General features: G+C 39.1%; 1 protein-coding gene across 1 annotated transcript; it reads left to right on the top strand.

The window, feature by feature from the left end:
* The first annotated feature begins 906 nt into the window (after positions 1–906).
* On the top strand, positions 907–26,896 carry LOC100829204. The gene is given in 39 exon segments (XM_024461435.1): positions 907–1,139; positions 1,600–1,947; positions 2,040–2,069; positions 2,326–2,412; positions 2,511–2,566; positions 3,003–3,086; positions 3,700–3,772; positions 4,582–4,637; positions 4,714–4,819; positions 4,905–4,973; positions 7,022–7,150; positions 8,084–8,134; positions 8,593–8,713; positions 10,007–10,062; positions 10,135–10,180; positions 10,183–10,262; positions 11,983–12,073; positions 12,167–12,201; positions 14,260–14,335; positions 14,447–14,635; positions 14,746–14,928; positions 15,027–15,048; positions 15,129–15,243; positions 15,423–15,539; positions 15,619–15,915; positions 16,022–16,029; positions 17,524–17,701; positions 17,804–17,912; positions 18,164–18,261; positions 19,932–20,030; positions 22,549–22,615; positions 22,682–22,764; positions 22,862–23,128; positions 23,204–23,371; positions 23,931–24,045; positions 24,151–24,352; positions 24,448–24,639; positions 25,389–25,697; positions 26,293–26,896. Coding segments are annotated over 38 exon segments (4,686 nt in total). The 5' UTR covers positions 907–1,139; positions 1,600–1,620; the 3' UTR covers positions 26,588–26,896.
* The last annotated feature ends 979 nt before the right edge of the window (positions 26,897–27,875 follow it).

Genomic DNA, 27,875 nt, shown 5'->3' with positions numbered 1-27,875 from the left:
TATTTGGTTTTAATTTCCCTTAGAATCCAAGAACACTAATGAACTGCCATTGTAGGTGTTCTCTTATGTATAAGTTGAGAGCTTGTACATGTTGTAAGGGGTTTTTAAAGTGCCGAGTCAGGCATCTAATTCTTACATCCAAAACTCATGTTACAGAAGTTTCATAAAACAAAACTCATATGTTGTCCAATACTAATTTTTTTTTATCATAAGAGAACATGCTAAAAACAAAACAGTAGATACATAATGCCATGCACTGGCAGTCACTGATAGTTTCTGTTCAGTCATCTGAAATGTGATTAGCACTTTGTATTTAAGCCCACGAGCAGTGTTGAATTGATTCATTTCCTTTTATTTTCACTAGACAAAACAGCTCAATGGAGCAGTATCCGAAAATAGGGGTTCAACTTGTCGATGGAAGTGGTGGATTGGTGGCATGCAACGGTCAACACCACTCCTTCTTCGGTTCGGAAGGGCACTGCTTCAATCTTCATGCTCACGGTCTGGTGGATTTGGAAGTATTGCAACGCGACGGTTTTCGACAACGTGACTCCTGGCATCGCCTCACTGACCGGATCCATCAAGACAGACGCAAGGCTGTGGGCTCGGGCTGGGACGACTCGGCTTGAAGCGCTACTCTCGTTGGTCACTGGTTACTAAAGATGTTGCGTTGTATTTTTTTTTACGTGTGTTGTCCTCTTAGACTTGTAAATAACTCTTTCTTTCTTAATATATGCATCAAGACACGAAGCTTTTTCGTTTTCTCGGAAAAAAAAAACTGTCCGATGGAAGTGGCTTGCTGGTTGCTAATTAAGCGCTAAAAAAAACTGTTGGGTGCTGAAAGTATCCGTGGCAAGTACCTACGGAAAACTCGAGGAGTCGAGGGCAGCTTCCGGATTTCGGGGTTTTCGACTCCTTGTCTTCTCATCAGTTCCCACCCACCACCTCCTCTTTTTCCCCTTCCCCACTCAAAACCCCTTGCTGCTGCGCTGCGGCCATTGGGGTTTCGTTCGCGGTGGGTTTGTTGATCCTCGTCGCCGCTCTCTGCTTCAATTCTTCGATTCCCATCCCTTCCGCCGCGCATTTGTTTTGCTGGGCGAAGAATTGCTTTTGCTTGGGGGTTTCTCCCCTTGTGTGCGGTGGGTTTCTTATTTCTGCTCTGTTTCGTTTCTCTCTCTGGATTATTAGGGGTTTCTCTCCTGCTGTTGCCGAGTTGCTTTCGCTTCGCAAGAATTCAAAACCCTTTCCTGTTCCTGCTGCTGCTTCGCCATTGCCTCCTCCGTTCGTTTCATTTCTTACGCCGATGAAAAACTGTTTTTTTTTTCTCCTGTTCTCTTGGGTTCCTTGGTCCTGCTTTGGGTGGTTTCTTGACCGAATCTTTGGGTGGTTTCTTGCTCCGGCATGATATCATGCTTTGTCTCTGCTATTGGTTTTGATCCAGTTCTTCTATCTTTGGGTTTTGATTTGTTTCGGTGTCTGATCGTCCAAGGCTGATCACGCGTGGACTACTGTTTACCTTCGTCCTTGTTTTCTTTGAGGCGATTATTTCTTTTTCTCCTTTTCTATCGAATCTTGTAACCTGTTGTCCGTGCTGAGCAGGCCTCATTGTTTGTCGTCAAGATGGCAAGCAGTGGATCCAGAAAATGGGCTTTAGTAAAGCATGAACACTGCCGGTTTGAAAGCAAGGTCTACCGGTTTCAGATTCTGTTGCCTAATGGCATGAGCACCAGCCTTAGGCTGTCTGATCCTGGAGAAGAGATGTGGATTCAGGACTTCATACAGCATATTAGGATGGAGGTGGATAATGCGCCCCAAGATGGCGTGGGAAGGCGGGAAGTTGGTTGGAATTGCGAAATTTATCTGAAGGACCTGCATGATAGGAAAATAACAGAGAAAGTCAACTTCAGTGATTTTCTCAATAAGAGTATTAATATATTAACGCTCCATGTAAGCCTCCTTCCCTTTCGGTGATCACATTGGTCTATGTTTTGATTCATGAATGGCTGTGTGTACTATCTAATATGTATTTATTTTTCTAGGATGGTGAAGACTTCGTTGGAGCATTTCAGGTTAATATTCAAACTATCTTATTCCATGTTTATCTCATATTTTCTGAGCACTTTATACTTTATGTTTAGAACTTGAATCATTTCCCCCCTTTAAAAGATCTTGGGTCTTCAAACTATTCCTTAAAGATTCCAAAATTATTGTTCACTCCTCATAACTTCAGTCTATTTTCGTCGAGGCCAAGCTGCGGTCCACTTAAGATATGTAGATGAATCATGATGTCCTTCATGCTTATGTGTGTAACTCTTTGTTGTTCAGAATATGTGGGACCTTACTCCTCCGACTGAAATGCTTCAAGAGCTTCCAGCAGAGTATAGCATTGAGAGTGCTCTCGCAGACCTCGTTGTCAGTTTTCCTTTTTGTGTGTTTTACTTCTCCATTCTCATTGGTGCCATTTTGTGAAGATTTTTATGAGGATTTCTGTTACCTTTCCCTGTGACCAGGACAATTCACTACAGGCTGTGTGGTCAAATGGTAAACAAGAAAGAAAGTTAATCAGGTTAGTTGCCAGTTATAAGTATTATCTCCATCAAAATGGACAATTATAGTGTCTGAAGGTATCAGTCCAGTCCTTAGTGGTTGTTTCTCTTTCATTTGCACTTCCAACCTGTCTCTACGTTTCTATCTGTTTCCTTTTTGACAACTCCTTATTGAATTAAATGCACTATGTTTTGCACCTAATGCGAAGCGCACTGGCTACACAAGTAATACTATATTAGTCACAGTTAGAGGAGAGAATGTAAATAAATAGTGTCAAAGTTGTCCTCTCAGAATGACCCATTCTATTAATAGATGTAGACCTTCCAATTGTTCTCTTAACCATTACATTATTCTGACGGGCACCAATGATTTTCCATTCGTTACTGTTTTGAATTACTTTCATGTGATAGTTTCACAAAATTGGTAGTGTCAATAATAGCCGGATCATGTTGCAGGATAACAATTGACAAAGAAAAGATGGTGATTATGGATACTGGTAGGGGGATGGATGGTTCAGATGAGAATTCTATCTCTAAATGGTAACGGCCGTAAGCTAAAATTTATTTGTAGGAAGTTTTACAATCCTTCAGTCTGTTTAATTTGCTCAGAGATATCTGTTGTTCGAATAAGTTATGCGCCTGTGCATAAGATTGGGATCCATGAAACTGCAAATGCCTTGTATTAGTAAAAAAGTTACTCAGGTCCCTTTTAACCTTCCATACCTCTTTAGCGAAGCAAAAGTGTGAAACTAGAAGCTGCTTATGAACGTGCTTGATTGGACGTCCAAACACTATGAGAATTTTAAGTATCAGAATCTTATGTACATTGTACATGTTGGATTAACATCAGCATCTTTGCAATTTGTAAGAATACCTTGCTATTTTGCTTGACTTAGTTGTAGGCAGTTGATCCTTCCATGCATGTGAACAAAGCGCAGTAACATTTAATACAAGAGCCGCCACAGTATTTAGGTTATGAATAATTTGGAGGATTACATTGTATAACTTCTTTATATGGAGGATACTTGTACTTTGTTTTTATGTCTGTTCTTCCAGTTTATGTTGCCAGAGTTTGATTTCATAACCATCCTACTTTTAGTAAACTGCAGCAGACACAGTATAGTTTGGATCTCATTTATTATTATTCATTTAGGGGTACAATAGGTTCGTCTAACCATAGAGTATTTCGGAATAAAGGTATCGGTGGGGAAGCTCCATACTTAGTGGTGAGCTTTTATTTCACCAACGCATACATGCCACTTATGTTATTTCTTGCAACTTCTTTGCCTTAGTAGTGGTCTTTCATTGGCATTGTATATCTAGCTTACATGTAAGTTCCATTTGGACATATTTTTGTAAACAATTATTTGACGTTATGCGAGTCCTGCATTTATTCTTGAAGTTATCTTTGCAGCTGAACTTTCTGGAAGATTATTAAATCATGTGCTTATTTCAATATGCTCTAGTAGTAGGTCTATGCCTATTTAAAGGATAGTAGAAATGGGTTGCAACTCGATTTCTGTTGGACTGGATTCAGAGGAGAAACAAGAACTTTTTTATTTTGTTGATATTCATTATTTGTTATGATTGATGATTGTATTGTTGTCTCCTATTCTGGATTATATTCAAACAGAGTAGGTAAACGTTCACTTTTTTTTCTTCAAAATATAGCTGGAAATGTTGCATATTATGGATCATGGTGTATCAGTCCTTACCCGTAATTTGCAAAATAAAGAGATACATGCTTTTTTGACGTTTTGGCTTATCAGGTTAGTTCATGGATGGATTTAGTGTAGCTTTTTAGCTCTTTCTTGACCGTATTGTGCGACTCTCGAAAATAACAAATCAGGACTTGAAAAATTCTTGGTCGTAGTTTCTGCAATTTCATCTGATTTTTAACATGGAAAGATGCAGCTCTTTTCTTATAGCCTCCATTTAGTATTTTAGTGTAAATATGCTGTACTCTAATAATGAAATGTTTATAGACCACAGATTGATACGCAAAGTACTTGACTTTTAACTTGAATATCTACAGCCTTTCTTTGGCATGTTTGGTTATGGTGGAACTATCGCCTCGATGCATCTTGGGAGGTATGCATTTATCAGCTAATCCATAAGGCCAAAGTTTTTCAGTTTAATTGGCTACCATTTTTTTTTCATGCAATAGAACTGCCATAGTTTCTTCGAAAACTAAGGAATCAAGGAAGGTGTTTACCTTGCATCTTCCCAGAGAGGCTTTACTGAAGAAGTCCTCGTCTAAACTCAGCTGGAAGGTATTCCACCTGATGCTTCTTTTATTTATTATATTTTATTTCTGTACCTTTCGAAGTAGCAGATATGAACACGATTAAATTGCAGACTGCTGGAGGATTTAGAGATCCATCAAAAGAGGAGTTAACGCTTTCGCCACATCAGAGTTTTACCCAGGTGATACAATTCTGACCCTAACTGTCTTCTAAATGTTTTGGTGTCCTGCAATAGCAGGTGATCGATAATGCTACATCAGTAAATCAGTTAGCTGAATTGTGTGTGCATGTTACATATGTTTGAGTGTATAACACCAAAAAAATAATCATGGCAGGTCAGGTCACAAGTATGGCATCCATATGTTTTAATACCTCCTGGTCTTGGAGCATTTCTTTACCTGTCAAGTTTATGAAAACGTTTTTTGCATAGAGCTTAAATAGCAACTCTTATAGGGCGTTCTTTGGCAGAATTTAATCATCATATTTTGCTTTGTGTACAACTGAAAACCATAATGATTTGGTATCTGAGGTCTGGGTTCAGAACCTGTCAAAAGCTGACTATTAATCGCCGAAAACCTAGCAAAACTGACATTTTGATAGAGCCAGGCCAGCTGGCTCATGACCATAGGCGGAGCCACGCCCCAGGCAGCCCAGGCCATGGCCTGGGTCTTAGGGAAAAAATTTAGCCTATGCCATAGCACATTTGGGCCTTGGCCTGGGGCACAGCCCACCCTTCAGCCCAGCCGTCCGCCGCATGCTTGAGTTGTTCCATTGCTAGCCACACGAACGCGGCGCAAGCTGCGCCCCATTCTGCTCCCACCCGTTGCGCTAATGGCCTCGCTGGTTCAGTGACTTGCTGTCCCGTCTCAGCGTATCCCTAACAGCCAGACTCCCCTATCTACCAGTCTTTCTCCAGGCTCTAGCCATCGGTAGTCCAGTTCTCAGTGAGTATTCTCCTGGTTAGCTTAGTTTAGTTTATCGGTGAACATGTTTTGCACATGCGCACTCCGGTGTCTTACACGGCGCTAATCTTTTTCCTCTATCTGATTTCATCCTGTGGCTTGTATGTTCTCTTCGACCTGTTTTTTTGTCCGCTTATGTCTTTAGTTGAGAACATGTCGATTGTTAAAAAAAATTTGGCCGCGCCAGCATAAAAAAACTTTTGACCCATGACATCTTCGAAAATATTTAGCCGAACATTTTTGGCCCGGGGCTTGACCAATTCCTGGATCCACCGCTGCTCATGGCCTGACTGGCACTGTTTTATCTGTTCTTTCTTCGGGAGAAAGAGACACATTTCTACTTCTTAGACATCTTCAAACATCAAATCTGAAATTTTAAAACCTTGTGGTTCTAGTTGCTACCAAAGCACAAAAATAATTCCAAAAACTTCACAAGAAAATCTGAATTTGGTGGACAACATGGCGTAAATTTATCATGACACAAAGTTTGAAGTCTAAATGTGACCTGCACACTGAGAAACGAAAAAGAAAAGCAGTGATGTGTGTGCTAGCCAAAAATCAAATGAAAAAAAGAACTTTTTGAAGGAAGCAGCAGAAGAATTTTTAGCACTAGAACTATTCTGTTCATTAATTCTACTTGAGATCATCGGTTCAAGACCCATCCTCGAGGCAAAGGCATTGTTTCTCCTCTGTATGCTCATTCTGTTTTTTTTTTTGAGAAAGTATTCTCATATAATTTTTTCCCCAGTAACCACAGTAATGAGAAGTGAATTTGCACTACAGGCAGTGGTATACTGGTATCTGCAAAAATGTCATAACCCTTGATGTTTGTGCAAAACTATTTCACTTCGCCTTGGGTTGAAAGTTGCGATACCTAGCACTAATGCTTACAAGGTTTGGCATGTTGTGTGGATCGTTTTATTTTGCACGTTTATCCATGTCAACGTGGACGTGCAGAAGTTTTGACATTTTGCAAATACCTAGGGTCAAGGGAAAAATTAGCATGCGTATCTAGGATTATGTAAGACTTGTTTATATCTAGTACACAATTACTTTTTTATTGTTTAATTTGCTATACTTTTACTGAGACATGCACCGATTTATTCCAACTCAAGTTGAAGCCTAAGTTCTTTGTGAATTTGGGAAAATCAAGCCTCCACTGGCTTTCAAAATCAAATACTGGATCCACCACAGTATTGGTTCTTGTTAAATTCATTAATGTTACACTTAGGCACATCTGAATGCAAGCTTCTATCAACACTTACAGGTTGAAATTCATGGGTTGCGTAGGCACTTGGAGGTAGCCAAACTCCCAAGAGTTTTTGAAGGACATTTATTTTCCATATATACAGGTTTTGTTCTTAACATATTCATAATCATGCATTCTGAAGTATGCTAATTTTATGTGCCTCTCAACTATCCTTCTGCTTTTCTTTCGCGAAAACGCAAAAGCGTTGCGTCTCGTGATATTGAAATGTCAGCAAAACTTCGTATCTTTATGAATTTACTGGTACAGCTCATCTGTGAACATCTTGTGTCTTTAACAATTGGTATGTTGTTTGATTTAGTCACGATCAACTGTGAGGCCCACTGAAGTTTAGGCTGTTGAAATAATAGGTCAAGCTCAAAACGAACTAATCTCAAGTTAGGCCTAAAAGAGATCTTGAATAGGCTTGAATTTCGTTCAAATGGTGTAGACAATAAGTATAATTCGTACATTATTGAATCGAAGTGACATATTGCTTCAACCTTTGTGCAATCCGGGCTTTCGTTCGGGAAGAATGATCTTTATAAGACTTAAAAAATTATAGTTAGGAGATCAGCGTAGAAACTAATAAATTGAGCTCAAGATTAGTTGAATGTTGGTCCTTTGTTTAAAGTAATAGTATGTGCATGTACTAAATCAAATTCAAGCGCATCCTGAATCAAGTTTGACTCGATCTCATCTTGAATTTGGGTCTGACCTCAAGGTCAGCTGTAGTCTCTGCCTGGCCCTGGGCCTTGAGACGAGTCAAACTTAAGCTAATCTCAAATGTGTACAGACGTACTCTCACTGGTTTAGTAACTGAAAGAAGATTACCTATTATCTTTCCAGCTCTAAAAAAGTTTTATACTCCCTCCGTCCAACAAAGGATGTCTCAACTTTGACTAAATTTGAATGCATCTATACACTAAGTCATGTCTAGATTCATCCAAATTTTGACAAACTTGAGGCATCTTTTGTTGGACGGAGGGAGTATTATATTATTTACAATCTTCTATAATTCGTATTGGTTCAGTTACCCCTATGAAGTTATACTAATGGGTGTACACCTTGTTATTCATCCAGTATGATGAGGATAATGGATCTATGAATACAAGGACGCCAGTTGAGTTTGAGTTTTGTCTAGAATTTCCTATCACTGTTGCAGGCTTGAATAAATGAATACTGTTCTCCTATAGTTACTGCTGGAAACAGAAGACATTGTCCTGTATGTGTTGCCTTTTGATTGTTGAGTGTCTCTTTTGTGCTTGTTTCTTGATGATATATTAATCATCAAATGCTGAGCCGTTTTATATAAATTAGGTTTCCTGATCTTTACAATATCCACTAGAGAAGTTTTGTAAGGTCTTTTGTTATCCATAAGTCGGCATGTTTGAATGCTATGAACATTTCTGGTGTACCAGGAAAATCAAGCAAGCACTTGTTTAAGTACTTACGTTGCATTATGCCTACAATATTTATGTGACGTGGACATATTATATAGTATAAACTGTATGGTCAAATCCTGACTACAGTTCTGAATTATATCTAGATACATTATATACACGTGTTATCTGTCTGTCTTTTTTCTTCAGGTGAATGGTGTAAATCTAGCAGAAATACAGGAAAGTGAAGTGGCCCTTACTAATTTGTACTCTTCTAACGGTCCTGATTTCATTCTGCATGTAAAATTTTCATGTTCTTCAACAATTGCAGGTAGCAAATTATTTCTGCTTGAAATTATAAATGAATAAATTTTGGAGTACATTACACTTTGGACAGCCTTCCTAGCACAGTTGCAAATTGCACCACATATTGTGAAAAGAATCAAAATGGACCTGGCAGGGTGACTATGGATTTTGGAATAGACGAGGTATGAAATAACCCAGCTGGTTCAGTGACTCGCTCTCAACGGCCAGGTGCCATCTCCTCTTTGGCCCTCTCCTGTCAGGTGCTTTTCTCCCTACTGCCCCCGAAAACATTGGCACGGCCATGCCTAGCTCTGGGGGGCTCGTCTGTGGTGGCCTGGGCACATGGGGGAAGCATGAACCTGTCCGCGGAAGTCTCGTGTCTACTCTATGCCTTGTTCGTGCATAGAACAAGTTTGAGGACGAGGTCAACACCATATCCATGGCTGCTGCCGCATGCAGTCAGCTGGCTAAGGCCATCCCCATCGATTCCTGCGCCCCGGAGTTCTCATGCGATCCGACGAGGGAGTCTGTGCCGCCATTTGGACTTCTCATTTTTCGGGTTGTTCGAGTTGGCACCTTCTTCACCAACTCCAGCCTACTACTGCTGTCACTGACCCCCCATCCATTAAGTCCGAGGAAGAGTACCTGGCACTTGACCTCGTGGTGCTGGTGGGAAGTGTCCGTGGCTAAGCCGAGGATGGCGGTGAAGAAGACGAAAATGGATCGATTTTTATAGCTCCCAAGAAGGAGCAAGCGAGCACAAGGGCTATGAATGCTCCGTTTCACCGTGTTAGGCAAGGTGTATGTGTCATACATACCAAGCCTGCCGGCACAAAACGAGACATCGGAAGCAACCTACACTGCCTGCGCAGGCTGCATCGTCAGGTGGTTCCAAGGTGTCCAGTGGTTGCTTGGAGGCAAAAGGGCGCTAGTGCTCTCTCTGGCTCTGCATGTTCTATTTGGGGCAGGGACTGGATGTACAAAAGTGCCATGCCGCGAAAAATGGCTCCATCTTGAAGTAACCCTCCATATAAGCATGTAGATGCCGTAAGATACATAAGTTAGTTTGATAGATTAGTTCATATTACCCGGCTAACTATTGTATGACCTGAGTGAGGTGGCTTTCGCGGCCAAGTCAAAGAACCGGATCGGTTTTGCATGTCTTGTTTGATCTGAATTTTATAGTCACAATACCTGGTCCCGTTTGATTCTTTTGATAAAATGTGTTGCAAGATGCAACTGTGGTAGGAATATGCGGTGCAAATTACGCTAAATTTGGTAGCATGTGTTTCCCTAACTTGTAATTGTGATGCATCAGCAGCTAGTGTCGAAGCCCATGCACGAGTGAAGTGTGCATACTTTCCAATCGTCAAGGTATAATGGAATTAGTATTAAAGAACTATCCTATTATCTCATACCGTTACTAACTTTTTAAATCTTCCATAGGGAAAAGAGTCTATTGATTCTATTTTGGAAATGTTAAGCAAAAATGCCCCGGGGCAAAAGAAAACTTTGACAAGTTTTCACGTGTATCAATCCGTCGACTTGGACGGTTACTCCCTGATGCTAGATGGGTACACTACTAGAAACCCCACCCCAACATGATGTTTCCTTTGTGTACATTTCTTCTTCTGATCATCTGATGATGATCATACATATAGCAACTGAGCCGTTATACCATCTGTACCACACTGCAATTCTGACGTCTGCCATACTGATTTTTCCACAATTTTATTCCCACTACATATCTGTAATGTCCTTGGCATTTCCTTTTTGTCCTAGGTTTATTGGTTACTGAAATCTGATCATTTACCGCGGTTTTCCACTCTGCTAGTAGCACATCACTTTTCTTCTTCTTTATATTAGAAATCATCTTAAAATTCCCATAAAAAACCATCTTCGCCTTTTTGCTTTTCCCTTGCTAACAGTTTTCTTAGGGGTATTAGGAGTGCTTATTTCTAATGCATCCTGCCAGAACATTCTTTCATGTTGGAAATGGAATAGTTAGCCAGCCTGATCTGCTTGCAACCTGTGTAGTATTAATGAACCATTTGATTAGCTAATATAGACTAAGCAACCCGCTGTTTTCTTCAGAATAGTTTAGCGGGTTATTAACCTTACTATCTATGCGGAAGCTCATTCTTTTGTTTCCTGATAAAGGAAGCTTCATTAAACTTGTTGACGCATCAAGCCAATATAACTACACAGGCCAACTTCCAGCCCCTGTGTACAAACTATGAACACAGCCCTCATGAACCAAAACGAAAATTAGACAGTCTGAAGAAAATTAAAGGAAACAACAACTATGCTAAGGGTCATCAATCCGCAAACTAAACTGCCATCTTTGTTGGGTGAAGATCTCCCTGGCCCCTCACTCCACCTGCACACAGGCCATCATATCCGTATCCTGAACCTCCACCTTTTATGGAGTGAACCAAGTATGGAACCAGTGCGTGCACAAGTATATAACCTGTAATTGAGAAGAAATATTCTTTTTGTTAAAAAAAATTTCACTCCTGCATAGCCAGAGCGACCAGCAAAGCACATCCGCCCCAACCAGGATCAGCCCTCTCATCTTGGCACTAAATATGTTATATGTCTTTGGTTTTGCTCGGCATCTAAAATTGAAGCTGCTCTAGCCTTGTAGACCTGCCTAGTTCAGGACTAGGTTTTGTTTTTCACTTTGGTGCTTTTGAAGTGCGATGTCATGTAACTTTCGTCTTTACAGGATATTTTAAAGACACACGACATATAACCTAGGCCTAGGGAGTAGACTTCTTCATACTTTGAAAATCCAGATACTGGATGGACTGTTCTGCGATATACTTGAAAGTTAAAACGAGTATGATAGTTTTGTCGTATTGAACTTGCTATTTGATGCAATACATGTTGATGTCTTTCTTGCTGCTGGGTGTTGTTTCTAGGTCCAAAAAGTTAAATAGATCTTATCCTAAACTCGTCCCTGAACCATCTGTGTATGACCTTTCATTTTGCTAAACCGAAGAGGCTGACCTCCTTATCATCTGGCAAATATTGTGTCAAGGATTCTCTGTTGCATTGCTAATCTGAGCTGTTGAATTTTATCTCCTGTAAATAGATAATTAGTCTGGTGAAATGATCGGTCCATTCTATTCTGAATGAAGTTCTCTTTAATGTGGTTGTTTGTATACTTATTTATAAGTCAATAAAGAGCTTTCTCTAATCAAACAGTCTTAGTTTTGCAAAAGATACATTTTGTCAACATGTACTACTGGAGATATCCACTGAGAACTGACCATTGTTTATTCGCCACAGGGTCCTCTTCCTTTTATGGAACCTAAACAGACTAAAGGTAAAAAAGCTGAATTCTTCAAGCGATGCTGTAAGAGGTTGAAATGTTTTGTTGGTGAGGACTTAAAATATTCTTCTTCTTTTTTCTTGTCTGTCAGAGTCTCTTTGTTGCTTAAGTGCTTTCTTCATTGTTATTTCTACGTTGCAGATACGGATGCAGGTTTTTACCCTACCTTTTCCAAGGTACAGTTGTTAAATTTAGTCCTAATCTGCTTATGTTGTTCTGTTTCTGATGTTCCCTTTTCTTTTGTTTTGTTTATTTGATGTGTGAATCTACATTCTTTCCTTTGTGCATCAAATTGTGGACCTTCACAAAAATATTTTACATTTGTAACAAGGGAAATCTTCCTTAGGAACCATTTTTAGATAAATGATAATCTTTATTGCTTTCCAGCCTCAGCATCAAACTGATGCACACAGCCAGAAGCGTCATACAACAAACTTCATCTGCCAACTAGCACCAAAAAAGAGATTACATAGTATCAAAAGCAACCCGCAGGCTCAACTACTAGTACTACATAATCTATTAAGTGACCGCAATCCCAGGTTGGGACATAAATCCCCTGGCAACCGCGTTGACTCACAGCCATCCTGCACGTCCCGCGCTAACAGTCGCGTTGACTCACTGCTGGACTCCCCCTCTGTATCTTCTGTATGGTCCATGCATGGCCAGTAAAAATCAATGAAGTCGTGCATGCACTGGTGATTTAAACCTGTGGATTGAGGAGGACCTGCACGTCTGGAGGAGACGAAGAAGGTATACCGTTTTAGCATCGCGGGGGAGTAATCTCTTGCATGCAAGAGTAATTTTTCCATTGAAAATGAAGTGGCAGACTTTGGATTAATGATTGTTGTATCAAGTGACCGAGGGTCTGTGAGCTAAAATGGGCCTAACAAACTGAAAATTCCCAATTTCTGCTTATTATACCAAAAGGGAGCAAGTACTCCCTTAGGTGTTCACTACTAGTTTGAGTCATAATATTTTCATTCATAATGCCATATTCGTGTAAACTTTCAAAGATGGTGAATATAGGTAGATCAACTTGACAAGTAGACACTTCTTATGCGGGTTTCTGAACTTGTACAAGTCATACATATGATGTCCAAAGTCTATCTTACATGCCGTCCGAATCACACTTGCCACTTACCATAGTCTATCTAAAGTTTGAACTCGCTCCTGATTCCTTCTCTGCCTCTTCATTCCGGCATAGCTGGCAGATGAATTCCCCCTACTGGCTGCAATTCCACTTTCCTCTCACATCCCCTTTCTGTTTTGTTTTCTCCCAGTTACCATGCCAAGCAATACCAACATGCCCCCCACGATTTCAACTGTGGCATTAAGCACAAAACAATCTAAACATGACCTGCCAGGTACTCGGGGCTGTTCACGCACTAGTAAACAATACATAAGGTCTTGTTTGCTTAGGTCGCAGAGTGGTGGCCAAGCTGTTATTCTGCATGTTCTGCTACGCATGACCCTCTGCTGCAGCACACTGATCACCCACTCCATCAGACACACTCTAATGTTGTTTCCACTGTGTGTGCCCTTGCTAGCGGGATCATCGTTTATGGTTCAAGAGCTCAGATTATGGGAGATGAACGCAGGCGCGAGCATGTCACAAAGTGTGATTGGCATGCACACTACATTAAATTAATTGATCACGTCGGCCCCTTTGCTGTACCCTTTGAGATGCATCATTAGTCGTAGGGGATCTCGGGCAGGGGTGCTGCTCCAGCCCTGGTTGAGCTTGGCTTTTCTCTTCGGGTCAATTTTTGTAAGGATGAGAAAGAGAGCAGAAGTTAGAAGTTAGAGGGTAACACAGAGGTGGCACATCAGCGTCTCCTTTGGGAGTGATGTCTCCGACAGAATCACCTTTTGCTTTGGATCTCATTTGCTCCACATATACAAGTTCAAGGACTTAAATTATCTACTTTTGAATTTGGTGAACTCACATACACCAAGTTCAGATTATCTAGTTTTTATTGTTTTATTATATCATTGCATTGGCTTTTGTTTTCGGAATCATTCTGTATCATCATATATGTAATGTCAAACATGTGTGGCATATCAATGCTATATAGGTATTTGCACATCTCTGCACACTGCAAGGTCCAGAGGCTAGTCTGATGAATTTGAAGAAATTAGAGTCCCTGTCTTTAGCAGTTCTGTGCGTCTGCATATTTTTTGAGCTGTATATGTTTTTTTTTTGTCTAACTGGATGAAACTATATTGAACCGCAGACTGATTTAGCACAGCACAATCATTTTACGAAGGCACTACGGTTCTTAGGTTGCAGTTCTTCCAATGACCGCTCAGGTTTTTTTGCTATTCAAAGTGGCTGATTTACTAGCCTATTTTCTTGTTGCAATTAGTTGATAATTTTTCATCATTCTAATCTTTGCGGCATTTCAATGTTTTTTTTTCTAGTTGAGGAGGTTAACATTGATATTCGTAAAGGTGGAAGATCACTAGGTTGTAAGCAGTTGGAGAAGCAATATCATGATTGGATTAAGGAAATGCATGACAAGTATGACGTGGAAATGGACGGTGGGGATGATGAACATACTGTTATTATCAACCCAACCAACAAGGAGCGACTTGGTATATCTAAAGATGGTGAGAGATTACAGATGTGTTATTGTTGTGCTCATCTTTTTATTTACGTTCTATTATTCAACTATGAAACCATGTAACTATTGAAATTTATTTATTTTACCATGGTGCAGTCAAAGTAATTAGAGTTTACAACTCAGTTAGCAGAAAAGGAAAAACATGGAGAAGAGGAGATCATCTGAAAATCCAACCAGGAGTGATGGCTAGAATGAAAACTAATTTCTATGCATTAAAAAATAACTTCTATGCAACATTGGAGTTCGTTGTTGTTGAAGGACTTGCAGGAGATGTTTGTGGTTAGTTCTTCATGTTTTGAAGTATTCGTCAGTCTTAATGTCTCATGTTGAAAAAGTGTTGTATCTGTCATTCACTTCTAATGTCATTTTATTGGCAGGTGAAGCTCGACTTATATGCAGGTTTTTTCTCTTATTTTTTTCTGTACAAGATATTTATTTCCTTAGTTTAGACTTTAGAGAGCTCAAATCAATTTTTCTAGGTCTATTGAGTTCTCTGATGTGCAAGGTTGCTTACTTGAGGAAGGTCAAGATGGTATGAACCTTGATATCCAGGAATGTGTCTCCTTCCCTGTGAGCATGATAGATGATGATAAGGCAAGTAACTAAAACTCCCTCCGATCCATAATAAGCGTCTTGCATTTAGTACGAAGTTGTACTAACTTTGTGCATAATCCAAGACACTTATTATGGATTTGAGGGAGTAGTTAATATTACTCTTGTAATTGTCCTAAGTATGTTATGGTTGACATTGTTATTTTTGTGTACACATGAAGTGCCAAATAATGGATGATAATTCTTGGAGTCAATTTCTTAAAAAGAAAAAGGAGAAGGCTCCAGCATGTATTGAGGTCCTAAAAAATTTGGAAGGCGATGCTCTTGCTATAGGAGGGGTTAGTAATCTTACATACTTGGATCTTTTTGTTAGATCTTTATAAAGTTTTCAGGTATGAAAGCTATGACTTTGAACAGGATCTACCATTTGAAGAAGTAGTAATGGCTGGTTACCAACATCCATGTGAAATTGTAGCTGTTATCCGGCCACAAATTTATACTGCCAACTGCTCCAGCACCCTTGACAATAGATATATTGTGAAGGATGATGAGCTAGAGATGATAATGGAGATTAATCATTTGCCTGGAAGTGAAGACCATCTTGATGCAAAGCTTGTTGATAGGGTGTTCAAGAAACCCTCGTCGCATAATATCATAAATGGACTGTATATCTTTCCGTTGAGCAAATATTCAAGCATCTTTACTAAATCTGGTGTTTAGCAATTTATTTTCTCAGTTGTAAGTAATACTAACTGTTTCATTTTGAATGAGTTAGAAATATTTTTCATCTTATGTCTACTATTGAAATGTAGAGGTGCAGAGATTCCAGTATTATTCAGCATGAAACAAAGATAACAGTTTGTCCAAACTCGAAAAAATAGATGTTGGCAATTATCTAGCTCTGCTGAGTGTTCGGATGATAATACTCTAGTAGAAATAAGTTTAGCTCCTTGCTGCAAATTTCATACTCCTATTTCTGGATGTATTTCTTTTCAACTGGTTATGTTGATCAACTGCTTTTCACATTATGAACCCTGGTGTTGTTCACCTTTAGAAAGTTTTATCATTTGAAAGTTTTAGACTGGCACATGGGCAAAAACTCCTATTACAGCAAGTATATAGCATCCGGCCCACTCTTTTGTGGAAGTTGTAGTTAGAGAATGTCTTTACATCAAACTCATACCAATTGCCTGATTGGAGATCAAAGATGGAAGCGTGTGCTTCAACATGTGGACTGTTCTGTAATCTCGCCTTAGGTTTATCTCTTTGAGTAAATATCAAGAAGTCACAGTCTTATCACATAACCACAGTTTTTGGGGCAAAATGCATCACATAACCCAACTTCTCTGTCTTGTTGAACTAATTGCAAAAATTAATAGGCATGACCCACATGGTAACTCCCATGTGGCAAGGAGCCAATCATCCAATGCAAAATCCACCAAAAATTCCTGCAAAATTGAGCTTTTCAAGCTAAACAGTACTCCCTCCGATCCATAATAAGTGTCTCAGATTTAGTACAAAGTCGAACTAAACCTGAGACACTTATTACTAAACCTGAGACACTTATTATGGATTGGAGGGAGTATCATTTGCAGCATAATTTTGTCCAAAGTGGCAAATCCCCATTTTGCATAGCCCTGAACCCAAATGAATTGATTTTTCTATGTCCATGCCACGTGGGAGCTATCGTGTTTTATGATGCCTGCCATTTTTTGTGTTAGTTTGTTGAAGAAAGGAATCGGGTTCTATGACACATCCTGCCCCATAAGCTGTGTTATCTGATCAATTTTCCAAAAAAGTTAGGGGTTTGTGTGACTAGTGCCCAAAAGATTGAGGTTCCTTGATACTTTGCTCTTTCTCGTTTTCTTTTTCCATTGCACTCTGTTCTCCCAGTGCAAATGTATTAGTCAAGACTTATGTTAACATCATTCCATGCATTACCTCCACCAAAGCCACAACACTCAGAATTACGCACAATCTGTATCATGCACACTTTTTGTCTTCAACTGAGCTGGCCATGTCTTATTTCTTGAGGAACAAAGCAAAGTAATGATTTGCAAACATCAGCCATACTCTAGCATTCATTACTTCTTTCTGTTGAAGGACATGCGTAATTTTTTTAATGTCTTTATTTTGATTGATTCATCCAAGCTGCTCTTTGTTAGTACTGATCTTCACAAATGTTGACGTTCAAATTGAGTCGTGGGATTTTGTTTAGCGCCTTAAAATTCTCGATTCATGCTCAGGAATGAATGTATAACTTATGTTGCTTAATCTGTTATATTTGTCTATGATTCAGTAAGTTAAAAACTTGTATTACAGGCTTGGGATGCCAGTTAGATGTCTAGTTGTTAGAAGCACAGATTTTTATGGAAACGAAATTCCGTTTCTTGATGTACCTAAGGTGGTCATAACCATTCTTGACGGTGATGATATTCTGGCTCAAGTTGATGATATGAAAATGGAACTTTCATCAGATTCGCTGACTCTGAATGTTATGGTGAGCAATATGTACCCACTTTTATTACACTGCTGATCATGAATATAGTGAATTCATTGCATCTCCATGCTAAGCTCATATTTTATCGCGCTATATGTGAAGGATTTTCTGTTCAAAACCAGCAAATTGGACATGATAAGGCCAAAATGCGAAGCTATGTTAAGGATATCTTTGTCTGACAATGAAATCTCTGATGTTTTTCCATGTAAAGGTCAGATGACAAACTTTACTTTTATTACAGTGTTCCGCGTGTATATGATTGTATGCAATCTGTAGAAGTTGAAACTTTTTTGTCCTGCTCCTAAACTCTTGTATTGATGAAAAGACATGCAAAAGCTTTTTGCATGTTCGCTAAACAAAGGAAGCTCTTTATTACTACTTTTTCATTTTTCTATCGTACTTCTATACTTTCAGCTGGTCTTAGTTCTTATTATCACCAAGAGTTCAAATATTTCGATGCAGTTAAGCCAGGCTTTGCATCAACAGTTAAGATGGATATGTCCCTTTACTTTGAAAACAATTTAACTCCTGGAAGTGTTATTGATGATGTCCTTCTAGAGGTACGTATTTATGCTGTTATCTTATGCACTTCTGAGTTCATGATACGATCCTTAGTATTAATTGAGATGCATGAATGTGGGATGGAGAAAATTAAATTATGGATTGTAGATGGTAGCTGGATATTAGTTGTAATGCTAGACCCAACTGGAAAGTTTAGTTAGTTATCCTATATAAAGGAGGTCATGTATTTCCAATTCTCTATTGACAACTGGAAAGTTTAGTTAGTTTTTTTTTTGAGAAAACTCACCCGACTTTATTAACTGGTAAATTAAGAGGAATACATAAGTGTTCGGGAGTAGTAGTCAGCCAAACATAGCGGCCTGCCACCAGAGCAGTGGCCATCCTAGCTAGGCGATGAGCTTCACCATTTGCATCACGCTTCTCAAAAGAAAACACACAATCCTGAAATTCTTGCTTGAGCTTCAAAATATCAGAAATTACCATGCCATGGGCACCTCGAGTATTTTGTTAGTTATCCCATGTAAAAGTTAAAACCATCTCTGCTTATGGGCCAAATCAGAATTAACGGGCAACTGTAAAGCCCTGGCTGCATGTAGCAGAGTTTGTTTGCCTAGAAAACAAGGGTGGGCCTTGTATACTTGGCCTCTTGGTCCAGCACAACGCACTGCTCTTAAAGTTCCTCCAGAAATATGGGCTGTCAGTTATATACTTGAGTACTTTAAAAAGAGTAACAATAATGCAGGGGAAGAAACCTCCCCAGCTTGTCCCTAAAGAGGTTGTGAAGAGTCGACCCCTGGCTGGCTACACTATCCAATTCAGTCAGGAAGATCCATCTCTATATCTATACTACCTATTAACTAGCAAAAGAACCCGAGCGATGCTACGGAACAACGAAAAGTGTATCAAGCACGAGCCGGTGGAGGCGAAGTCTGGACATTGATTTTTCGATTGGATTGATTTCCATACTGAGATTGATACCGAGATTTTTTGTTTGGGTTCGGATTGATTTCCATACTGAGATGGATACGAAGAATTTTGGATTTCATGCTAAGGAGATTGATTTATTTTAGGACTGTTCGTATTATGTTGTGACAAATTTGGACTGTACGATAACTTTCGGTAAATCTAAACCGTAGAATTTCTGCTACTGAAATCGTGAATAAGACAGGAGGGAAAGAAAATAAGGGGCAGTGGCATATTGATTGTAATTTTAACGAAGTTGACCGATCAACACCGACCAACGGCGCCCACCCATCACCACCGATTCCAATTTTATATATTGTAATAGATAGATTTGCAGTTGTTGTCCTTTCATCCACAACTCTCTACTACCACCGTTTAATGGGCCTGGCCCAATTAAAGGGTCTGGGGCAACATCGACCACAAGTTAGGCTTATATCGCCTATTGTTTAGCAGTTGGGCTCCGTCCATCCACTACTAAGACCGTAGCAACGCATGAGGCACTTAGCTAGTACCCCCCCGTCCCAAATTAACTGAGGGAGTGCTTGATTACTTTTCAGTTGAAATGTAGTAATCATATTATTATTTTTCAAAAAGGAGGGAAGCACCCCGGCAGTAATCGTATTATCAGTTGATACTCTGTAACGTTTGTTTTTGGTTTGATGGTGGGGGTTGTTGCAGCATGCACATTCATTTTTATTACACAGTTTATTTAGATTACACTATGGATAACTTCAACCATTTGCAGGTGTTTGACCATTGTGACAATCACGTTGAAGAAGGGACAGAACTTGTCGTTACTATGGTTGGACTCTCCTTTATAGATAAACATGGGCCTGTTCGAAAGGTAATCCTTTGCTACGAACTGTAAGGATTCATCTTTAACTCTAGTATATTTGTATATGTATATTTGGATATTAAGAATGGTGCACTTTACTCTGCAACAGTCCTGAAATAGGGAGATTGCTCGAGAGTTTTATGCATCATTATTAGGACATACAATTTTCTCTTCAATTTATTTGAAATTTGAAATATGAATGTGAAATTAGACTCGCAGTTAGAAAGACTTATGTGTTGCCATCATAACGGGAGGAAAACTGGAAAGACTGGTTATTGGAGATTTCGAAAGTTTTTTCTTAAAAATGAGGACTGATCTTTTTTTTGCATTAATGAAAGCTTAATTCGAAATTTGCCAAAATGTTTGGTTTCAAATTGAATTAATACCAAGTAGAATTTAGTGTTGAGTTTTATTTACTATTTGATTTGTTAGTATTTTATTTGGATTCTGCATATTCAAAGATGCATTTCTGGATTTTTCTGGACTCGTCAGTCTTGATTTGGTATTTAATTGAACTTTATTTGATTTATAGCTTTTCTGTAAAAAGAAAAGCTATTTTTCCTTTTTTTAGAGCAAAAAAAATATATTTGTCCTTTTTTATCTCTGCTCTCTCTCCTCTGCGTGTCGAAGTGGAAACTTCTCCTTTTATTTCTTCCTTATCCGTTGCGGGCCTTGTCTCTCGCTGGCCCATCTTCTACCCGAGCTGCCCCAGCCAGCCCATCCGTGCGCCCCACCGCTGCTTCTGCTTCTCCTTGGCGTGTGTGCCCTGCGAACCCTAGCTCCACCTCAGCTATGAAGCATTTGCGTCCCTACCTGTGCCTCCTTTTCCTCACATGTGCCCCTACTCTCCCTACCGCCGCCGGCCGCCATTGATGCTATCGCAGCCAACTCCAATCGAGCCGCCTCAGCCCGGTTCCTTGCACCAGGAGTACCGCCTCACCTTCATGAGTTCATTCAGATGATTGATTGCTCAATCCGTCGACCACGGCTGCGCAATTTTGAGTTTATAGTTCCACTCCGGTTGGAACTTCACCGCCAAGATCATGTAGCGCTCGGTAACTTGATCTTCGGTGGGATGACATGGCAATGCGGTGGCGGTCGGCATGGATTGGCGAACATGTGGCCCAAATGATCAATTGGATTTAGAGGCTATGTCTAGGACGTAGATGAGGTCAACCAAAGCCTGCAGGTGAAAGGAATTTGACAGTGGCTTACAGAGCGCAATGCCATCTTGCGTCGAAGTTCCAATCAGAGTCAAATTGAACATAAAAATTGCGGAGCCGTGGTCGACGGTTTGAGCAACCAATCAAATCTAATTATTGTTCTACAGGACTGGCCCAACAAGGCCAAGCTTGATTTGTCCAACTCTTACATAAACCGTGCGTTGCTACGGTCTTCACAAATTATTTATATTCAAATCATGCTACTTAGATAGATAATTATTCTCTTAATTGTTTTTTAGATCATCTTAATTTTTGTCTTAAGGGCTCGTGCGATGGGCCAAACGTTGTTGATGGGCTTGGGTCAGCCCCATTACTTCTTAGTTGTGGATGAAGGATGAACGGACACCAACTGTAAATTAAATAATTAATAGGTAGTATGTATAGATTGTGTGTGATGGGCCAAAGTTTTTGATGGGCTTGGGGTGAACCCATGAATTCTTAGTAGTGGATGAACGGATGAATGGACACCATCTGTAAATTAATAGATAGTATAGATATAGATCTGGCCTACCTTTGACCTGACTAGAGCACTCTTGTGAACCCCACTATTTCGGTAATGTGATTGCTCGTTTTTCTGATAATGGGCATATTATTGATACTATTGTCATATTAAGCGAGAGTTCAAAAAATCAGCTTCTGCATACCAAGATGCACGCAACAACAAGAAAAGGTAAATAAAATGACAATCACACATAAAACAAGGAGATGCCTTCTAGGATGGCGGAGCCTTGATGTGTAGATCAGAACGCCATCGGTGATGGGAGAACACCTCTGTGGCCACCCGCTCCAAAAGTGTGCTGGCCATAGTCGCTAGCTCCTGTTCCTCTGGCCGCGAGCCAGTGAGTACAAGTATGCGTAACTTGTAGGGTGGAGCATGAATTCTTTTTGTTAAACACAAGAGCGTTTCTACAATGTGATGGCTCCATGGCTGTTGGGCGACGACGAGCGACTAGTTAATTCCATGGATAATATTAATTGGATGATGCAGAACGTTAATTAATCTTTTGTACTCCCCTTTTATTTTCCAACTCATATAGAAGACTCGTTCCATTTATTACATGAAGAAATATATTAATACAAGGTTTGCTGCCCTCATTACAAATATAGGAACTACAAGTACTGAAGACATTTTAATGAAAATTTGCTTCTTGTCCGCGTGATCAACTTGGAGAACAATAGACTTAGATGTTGCCTATTTTCTACCGTTCTTCCTTGTATCTCGGCCATCTTAGCAGCCATTAGATCAATTGATTGTTTGCAGTTACCTGTCCACCTACATCTAAACCATATAATTAATTCTGCAGGTTAATAGCGAGGGGTTTGTTGACCTATCTGGACTACTTAAAGTTGTTAATGGATTTGGTTCCCAAGGTCTGTTATTTAGTCAGGTCGTGCCATTTATTATATAATTTAATGATTATGTGCATGTTTGTGCAGCTTGCTTAATGATTTCTCGTCATGAGAAAAAGATTTTCGCTAAAACATTTAAAATTGCCACCAGGGAGTTAACAGCTGTCAAGGTAATATACTGATTTGTTCCTTCGATTGGTTAATAACTTGGTGCTTGATTCTGTGTAATAAATAAATGGAAATCTGATGTTTATTGTTATTTGTCAGGTCCCACAGAGTTGTCAAGCTGGCACCTATTTGCAAAATATTATATTTAAAGTTTTTTATAGTGATGGACTGATTGACGAGGCAATAGATGGACCCCTCCATACACTGAGCATCAGGTTGAATGAAGCAGAACTTGTCGAAGGAGCACGATATGCATTTGAACATGGAAGATGTGTTGTTTCTCGTTTGGCGGTTCCTCGTGAACCAGGGACAGTCAGTTTTCTTGCATATCATACACATTTTCCTGATCTGAAAACAGTATTTCAGGTACCAATCATGTACAACAGTTATTGCATAATTTATAATTATTTTCAACCATGGTACTGAATTTTGCTTTGACAGCTTCATGTTTATGCTTGTGATTTGGTGCGGGTCAACTTGGAGGATGAAGCTGGACCTATTTTCAGCCACCCAACTTCATCTGTATCAAGTCAAAATCTTTTACTTCCAAGTCAACTTGTATCTTATCAATCTAACAATCTTGCTGCATATGTTGAAGATGTTATGGGGGTAAAGTCTGATATAGCTCTATGCATTGCACTCAACATTTCTAGTGCTGCTGAAGTCCGACTTCATTTGAATTTAGAAAAACTACTTGCAATGGCTAAGAACAAGCAGGCTTCGAAATATGTATTAAAAAATTCCCACCCTGTTCCCCTGGGACAAAACTGAAGCATTTTCTAAACTCAAATTTTATACATAATAACTCCCAGGTTATCATATTCCCCTATGCTACATCTATGGAATCAAATATCCGCTTTTTGTAATAATCTGGTTTTCAGCACCCTAATTTATCCTTATTGTAGTCTGATATCTAATGTGTATAGTGCAAAACACAAAAAAACTGGTTAATACAAACCTTCCAATGCAGATCGAATGAATCTAACCTTTATTGTTGCTTCTTAAAATGACGCAAGGGTTCCATCGATAAAAAAAATGTGTACTAAATTTTTTTGGGTATGTTGATCAAAATCAGTAAATAATTATTCTTATGTTCGATTAGGGATTATAAGATTTACAGTGCAGGATATTATTATTAGCTTTTCTTATTTGTGACTGTCTTTTTCAGAATATTTCTGATGAAATTGAAAAACTTGATTCCAAGATATGTTCTGAAGAAAAACTGATTAATTTTCTTGATTGTCAGAAGAAATCTTTGGAGAATGAAATTTTTAATCGGAAAGGTTTTTTTCTGTCCTCTTGCAAAGTTCTTATTGCTATGGTCTTTCCTTGGGCATAGAGTTGATCCTCGTGGTCTCAGTTCTTGTGTTTTATTTTCATTTATTCAGATGAGATTGGCCCTATAGTTGAATCATGCAGTGGTGCAAAAGAGTTAACCCGTCATAAAATTCAGGAGAGCAGTGGTACTGCTGCTTCTGTTTTATGCCATCTCTCCAGTGGTAAAGGCTATGAACCAGGAAAATGTTTCAGGGAGGATGTTATTGGTATTGTTGCTCTTCTCGGAACCGTCGCACACAAAAAAATGAGTAGGTAATTTTTTACAGACTCCTATTCTCTTTGTTTCAGATCTATTCAAACGATATGCATAATTTTATCATATGAATCTTGGTGTTCCGATTTGGTAGGATGCTTTCTGTGTATCTTGGTGAAGACAACATGCTTGCAGTGGTTTGCATGACCCGGGACGCTGCTAATTACATTGAGAAATATGACACTGATGGAAATGTGGATGTTCACTTTGGTATTCATCGGGAAGCAGCTAATCTAGGAATTCCCATAAACAGGAGATTTCATACCTTTTGCCTGGATGCAATAAGGTAATGTCTGCATTGGTTGCTTAATTTCATTGATGTATTTTTGGGGACAGTAAAATTTGAAACAAAGGCAGTGCTGCAAATGCGTTGTTGGTAAACTCAAACCATCCTCTGGTTACATTCTTCTGAACCCTGAATCTATTCATAGCCATAAGTCGGCAAGCCCTCGAGCTCCCATTTTTTTATACCACTAAATAAAAAATTGTACGTCACAAGATGCAAACATACTTTATATTGAGGGCCATACCAAGATAATCCTTACACTTATAATAGGATGCAGAGTTGTCTATCTTGTACATCATAGTTCAAAAAATTATGTACTCCCTCCGATCCATATTAATTGTCTCAAATTTGCCAAAATATGGATGTATCTATGCCTAAGAAGCGTCTAGATACATGTTATATTTCGACAACTAATATCGATCGGAGGGAGTAACATTATTTATTCTGTCAAATTTTGAAAAGGGAAGTCGTCTTCTGTAATTTCGCCTATTGGATATTTATCTTTATATTGAGGGCCATACCAAGATAATACTTAACACTTATAATAAGATGCCGAGTTATCTATATTGTACATCATAGTTCAAAAAATTATATAACATTATTTATTCTGTCAAATTTTGAAAAGGGAAGTCGTCTTCTGTAATTTCACCTATTGGATGTTTATTTTTTCTATTCAAATCGATCACATGTGGATTCAATTTTTTTGGCAGTTTTGTTCCCAGATTTTTTATAAAATGTATCTTTAGCAGGCCATATGAAGGAGACCTCTTTCAGAACAAGCAGAAAAATCTTGCTCTGCCGTTTCCACATTATGAGACCCCCAAGGGATTTTGTGGGTTCGCGGTCAACATGATTGATATTTCTGCAGATAACTTGAACAAAATCACAAGTAGTGGACACGGTCTCCGTGAAACTTTATTTTATAGTCTCTTTGGGGAGCTTCAAGTTTATGAAACACGAAATGACATGTTGCAAGCTATTCCTTATTTGAAAAATGGGGCTATATCTTTGGATGGTGGTGTTATAAAGGGTGATGGTACGTGGCTTCTTGGTGACAGGTTAGTTGTTTTGTTTTAACTTTTTAAGCAAAGATTGCATGTTTGTGTTAGTAGCAGGATCAACTTTTGGTGATTTTCATGAATTTAGTAAATTCTGTATGTTAAATATTTGGTTTGTGACATAATGATTTTGCCAATCCTTCTGGTAGGCTTGTAACGGCATAGTTAATGTTTTCCCCTGCCCTTACACAACAAAAATAATCTGTTTTGTAGATTTCTCTTGCTTTGAATCCGTCCCCAACAGTCCAAAAAGAGCTTCAATTTTGTATGCATCCCAGTTAAAACTTTCTGAGTGTTACTATGTTATTTGTATTTACCATTAATATAGCAATATTCATTGTCAGAAGCACTTACATGATATTAAATAATATATGTTTTCTGATTTTTTTTCCGATACAATACAATGTAAATTAAGAGACCAGACGATCTACAGAAAATAATTTTGGTAAACTTGTGTGACTGTTCATGATATTGACAAGTCATTGCATCTGATTTTTTTTTTTGCCATGCATCCATTGTATTTGCATCCATTTCTGTACTACCGCTCAAAAAAAAAAACATCCATTTCTGTACTGATTTTCGGCTCCTTTCTCAGTGATCCGGAGGTCACATTTCCTTTTGTCCCCAATGGTCCCGACGCTCTGGAAGACTTGCAGGATTTGCCCTTAAAAATAAAAATTATGCTTGGCAAGAAGGCTCATTTGAAAGCAGTGGAAGCCAAGATACGGCGAGTGGAAGAGAGCCGGCAGAAATCGGTGAGGAAGCGCAACAAGAAGGAGCGCAAAGTCGACGAGATATCGGGAGCGATGAGCCAGCAGCCCTGTGGCAGCCAGCCTGTTCCCCTTGCAATTGGCCTGTCGCGAACCAACAATTGGGGTGCACACAGATGATAGATAGCGTGGCATCATGCTGCAACTGAAATCTATAGTGTAGTATAGTATAGTTTGTTCGGTTCTGTTGCTGGAGCTTGATATATGATATCAACTGTTGGACTGATTAATGTACTAGCCAGTCGCTTGTTTGCTTCCTCGGCGGCCCCTCCGTTCGTGCCTCTCGTTAATTCCTGCTCTACCGGTGGACTTTCGGCTGGCCTGCTCCACACTAAAAATTGCTTCATGGTCAGGAGAGGTCACCATACAGGTCTAGTTTTTCCTCGAAACGCAAGGCATCACTGAATAAACAGCTAGCTAGCGCTGCTGCTTCTGTAACGTGGTGAAATTTTGGGTTTTAAGGAAATAAAAAAACCTTATACTTTATAAATTATGGGAGTGGGTCGTAAGGATTTTTTTATTAAGACCCATCCATGACAATATGGCTAGGTCATAAGCAAATAAAACACAGTATAATAGACGAGCTTTCTACTACTGAATGACATGTGGACCATATATCTAAAAGGTGTAAAAAGTGGTCTTCATATTAAAAATTAAAAGTTGGTCTTAAGTATTGTGGAGTTTTTAATTTGCTATGACATATTAGATCAGACCGGACTTATGGTCTAGTTGCGAAATAAGGAGTGGAGTTGCCAGCCTTCGGTGCTCTTTGCATCTGTCTGTTAGTTAATATGGTTACGTTTGATATCTTGGTGGACTAACATATTTCTGTTTACATCGCTCGTTTTTGCCATTTTTGTTGTTTGGCTTACGTTTACGTTTGGAACACTATTCCTTCCTTGACCACTTCATTTTTTTTATTCAGACTGGGTTTTTTGTCTCCTTGTTTACTACTAAGTGATACAACATATGCCTTCCCGACTGAACTTTTTTCTTAAATCTGAATACTATTTTAGGGCAGTTGAATTTTTCTTAAGCCAGTAAAAAAGGTTTAAAATTACCACTTAGGGGAATAATTTTGTTGAGATAGTTAACTCTTTCTAACAAAATATTTTTATAAATACTAAGGCGAAAACTTTTTCTCTTTTTAGGGGAGACAAGATTGAAACCAGTGCATCCATCATAAAAAATTCAAAGGGTTATTAGAAATGTTAGAACTATTGCTATTTTTTGAGAAAAGAGATGTGTACAATTATTAAGTGGGAAGGTTCAGCAGTGGTTAAAAGATTAATGCATGTTTTCCCCTAAAACTGAGACAAAATTGATGTATGTTTTTCAGTTCAAAGTTGACAACTAACTGCCAAGAGTGTGTCTGAAGCTAAAAACCCAAATATCTTGAGTCACTTGA

Source organism: Brachypodium distachyon, chromosome 3 (genome assembly GCF_000005505.3).
Source record: "Brachypodium distachyon strain Bd21 chromosome 3, Brachypodium_distachyon_v3.0, whole genome shotgun sequence".
Taxonomy (NCBI): domain Eukaryota; kingdom Viridiplantae; phylum Streptophyta; class Magnoliopsida; order Poales; family Poaceae; genus Brachypodium; species Brachypodium distachyon.
This window is presented reverse-complemented; position numbering and strand designations above follow the sequence as displayed.